This window comes from Capsicum annuum, unplaced genomic scaffold (genome assembly GCF_002878395.1).
Source record: "Capsicum annuum cultivar UCD-10X-F1 unplaced genomic scaffold, UCD10Xv1.1 ctg53392, whole genome shotgun sequence".
NCBI classification, from domain to species: domain Eukaryota; kingdom Viridiplantae; phylum Streptophyta; class Magnoliopsida; order Solanales; family Solanaceae; genus Capsicum; species Capsicum annuum.
Window position 1 is genome coordinate 1 of NW_025861507.1, and position 4006 is coordinate 4006.

At 34.8% G+C, this 4006-nt stretch overlaps 1 protein-coding gene across 1 annotated transcript; it reads right to left on the bottom strand.

Moving 5' to 3' along the window:
* Nucleotides 1-392: 392 nt before the first annotated feature.
* On the bottom strand, nucleotides 393-929 carry LOC124893062. Its single transcript, XM_047404194.1, has 2 exons — nucleotides 588-929; nucleotides 393-494 (listed from the first exon to the last, which is right to left on the bottom strand). Exons 1-2 carry the CDS (start codon nucleotides 927-929, stop codon nucleotides 393-395), a joined length of 444 nt encoding a protein of 147 aa, XP_047260150.1.
* Between the last annotated feature and the right edge of the window lie 3077 nt (nucleotides 930-4006).

Consider the following 4006-nt stretch of genomic DNA (forward strand, 5'->3'; position numbering starts at 1 on the left):
GGGTGGATATCCAATCAGCTGGTAACAAATCTCTCTTGTGTGTCCTTACATGTTACAATGAGTACAATGCTTTAATTTGTTGCAGTCATCTCTGTTATGCCCCTTCATGTCACAATAGTCACAGTAAGGTCCTCTTGGTTGCCTTTGCAAATGGTTGTATCCTCTACCTCCTCTGCCTCTTGAGCTTGATCCACTTCCAGAACCACCACCCCGATTAGACAATAATGCAGTAGGTGCAATTCCTTCACCTGCACCATAGTTCTCAACACCTAAAACCCTCTGGCTTTCATCTTGTATGATCATGGCATAACATTGATTAACACTAGGTGGTGGATTCATCATAATATTTGGCTCCTAGCCTTACCATAACTGTCATTCAAGCCCATCAAAAACTATAATAATTTCTGTCTACTCATGCTTTCTGTGTATTTCTTTGATTTGGCACAATCACAAGCAGGTGGCGGAATGATGGAGTCAAATTCATCCCATAAATCCTTGAGTTTGGAATAAAACACAGATACAGGGGAATTATCTTAAGTGTGTGTAGCTATGGCTTTGTGTAAGTGAAAAATTCTGGACATGTTCACTTTAACAAATCGTTCCTGTAAATCAGACCACACAAGAGCTGCACTCGATTGAAATAATATTTCACTGATCAATTCCTTGCTAACATTACTCATTATCCACGAGATAACCATCGCATTACACCGATCCAACTGTTTTTTCTCCAATTCATCAGTAAAATTATCTCTCTTAATGCTCCCATCAATAAACCCCAATTTATTCTTCGTAAGAAGATTCAACTGCATTGCACGACTCCACAATGTGTAATTCTCCATCCCGACGAGCTGTATCCCAATTTGTATAGCTCCTGATACATCGGACGGTGAGAGAAATAACGGATGATCATGTTCAATCTTCTTCACCATTGTTGCTCAAAACGAACTCGAATATGAAGCAAAAACAAAAATCAGTAGAAAAATTTAGAAGGTTGATCAATTTTGAGATCGATAACTCTCAACATAATTGTTCCCGCTTTGATACCATGTTAATTTGTACATCAAACACTGATTCGAAGTAGCTTACGAGTGAATTCAGAGCATATTACAGAGATGAAAATAGAAACTACTACATGATGATTGAACTAACTCCTAATTCATTTACTACACCTCTATTTATATACGCATTAGCACTAACCAACTGAATACAAAATATCTGATATGTACAGCTATCAACATGTACAGCTGTCAACTAACCTTCCACTAATTAGTTGTAACAACCTAACTAACAGCTCAACTAACTACTGATGACATGGTACTCAACCTCAAGTTAACTATCTGCAATATCTTTATTGTACTCTCTAATAATATGTATACATTAAAACATCTCAAAATAGTCAATGTGTTCCATGAGAATTCAGAGAAAACCTCACGGAAACATGTACATGTCATATCGATCTGATTGGAGTTTCCGTTGACTTAACCTTAGGTTCTGTAATAAAAATTATTACCGTCTTCACAAGTGAGAACACCCTTAATCAGAATTGGCAACTTGGTAATTGATTTTAACCACGCTATATCCTGCAAAGTTTAAGATCAGCAATTTTGCATATTTTAACATATGTTGACAGCGTCAACAAAATTTGCATTCAAGGACTACAACTGTATTTCATCATATGATCTTCTCATGTGGTATTAAGGAACAGTAATTTAACTTTTAAATCTTGTACCTCCCAGCAAAAAGAAGGATCAAGAGTTTCTGCAGCGTAAGCTTCAATCTTTGAGCCTTTGTCCTGCAGTATCTTATTTGTGGATTAGTAAGCCTAGTTGTTGTTATTTTATGGTGTTCGTGTACAAAAATCTGTATACATGCAACACCAACTTCAACTCTAGTTTAAGTCTAAGACAAGAACACTTTTGAAATTACTTAACACCTTCAACACTAGATTATGAATAATCTATCTAAGAATTGTGTTTATTTTTCAGAAAATAGATGAAATAGAATTTGTAAGGCCAAGTCCCCGACTTCACGGAGTGTCCTTAAAAACTAATTTCGTACCTGAGGTTATGGAATCTTCTGCTCAGGATAAAATGACCTTCAATCCGAACAATAGCGGTGCCTCAAATTGTTGGATTCAACGAACTCACTTAACAGTTTGATTGATCAGACAAAATGTTTTGAAGACAAGAAGATAGATCATTTGCCAAAGCTGGAGCCGAGCCAAGCGAGCAACGACAACGGCACAAGGCATCTCTTATTTCTTGCCTCGCTTAACAAGTGGAATAATTGTTTCTTAATATAAACACTTAAAAGTCACATTCTCTCACTAATGTGGGATAAATAGTTTATTTTTCATTTTAGTGTTTTCTTCTCTATTTTTCCTTCCACTTGTTTCCTCCATTTTCCATTCACACTTTTCATATACTTTGAACCCAACAGTTGTTAGGATCGAGAACTCGGTTATTGCGAAATTTAGCCAAACAATGTTATTGTCATTACAACATTGTTTAGTGCCTTAGGATACAGAGAAGAGTTCACGTCTCCAGTATTTCCAACTTCTTGTTTTTATGACTTAGAATCTCACAGATCAAATTAGCTCATATATGTAGTAGATCTTAGAGGCCTTTTGAATCTGGTGTCCATACTCACATATTGGCATAAATCTATTTCCCAAAAGTCCAGTTTTTAGAACTTAGAAGCTCAAAGATCAAATTAGCTCATAGCTCTATTGAATTTAGAGATAGCCTTTCGCATGCAAGGTCCATACTAACATAAAATATCTCAACGTTAACTAATCTAATACATTTTATTCAGTACTATTCATATAAACTCTACCAAACAACCCCTTCATATTTTTTAAAAAGGCATAATATCTAAACGTGTCCTTTAACTAGCATCTATTACCTCCAACCTAAAGTTATCCAATTGTCTATGGCCAGGGATTACAGTGTTATTTTTATTTCTTCTTGAGGGGTAAAGCAAGTTATTGAAATGCTAAAGAATGAACTTGAGCGGACCATGGCTCTTGATGGCTGCTGCACTGTGGATGACACTACCAGTAGCCATGTTATACAGAGAAAGAAAGGTTCCTATGAAGGATGCAGTTTCGTCTCATCCTATGACCTCTTTTGGTAGGAGGGATAAGGAATAACTAATCTCGAGATTAATTTTAGGATGAGCTAATTCCATGTTTGATTGGGCTAACTCATCCCGGGATTATAGTGTTATTTTTATCCTTTTTTGAGGAAGAGATAATTAATCCCGGGATAGAACCCTAGAATAACTAGTTTCCCAACCAAACAGACCTTAATAAAATGAAATGGCCTATGCCCAAACTCTACAATCTTGTCATATCTTGATTTGTAGTAATAATCTCCAATGTGCAGATGAATTATCAAAATCAGTGTATTAGATTGTACTAGTTTCCTTAAGGTAGCTGCAATGGCATAGCCACATCAATAAAGAATTGGGCCAATTGAATACCCCTTCATGCATCAAAAAGTTAGGGAAAACGGACGTGGCATGGCCGTTTAAAACAAAATAGCCCGTAATTGAAAAGGTGGACATGTTGTAGCCAGTCGGTTAAAGTAATGGAAAAATTACAGAAAGTAACATACTTAATACTATAATTACAATAAATAGTAACACTTTTGTAAAATTACAGTTTATAACAAGAGTAACATTATTTTACTCATTAATTAGGCAAATGCATGTTTTACTCTCACTACTTATATTTTTCTATTTTCACTCCATTATTTTACCTCCCCCAAATATAGTTATATCTTTTACCCCTTTTTTTTATCTTATTTTTTTGTCATTTTATTTTTTATTTTATTTTATTTTCATTTCTTTTATTTCCACTTTATTTTCTCTCTTCTATTTCTCTTCTTTTTTTCCTTTTTCCTTTTTTCATTTTTTGTTTTCTTTTTTTCCTTTTTTCATATTTGAAGATAATTATCCCCATGATCTTCAAGATTTCAAAATAAAACATCATTACTGTCTTTCA

Coding starts and splice junctions, on each gene's coding strand:
- LOC124893062 (XM_047404194.1), bottom strand. CDS start 929: ATGGTGAAGAAGATTGAACATGATCATCCGTTATTTCTCTCACCGTCC. Junction 495..587: donor TACAGGAACGATTTGTTAAA/GTGAACATGTCC, acceptor TCCAAACTCAAG/GATTTATGGGATGAATTTGA.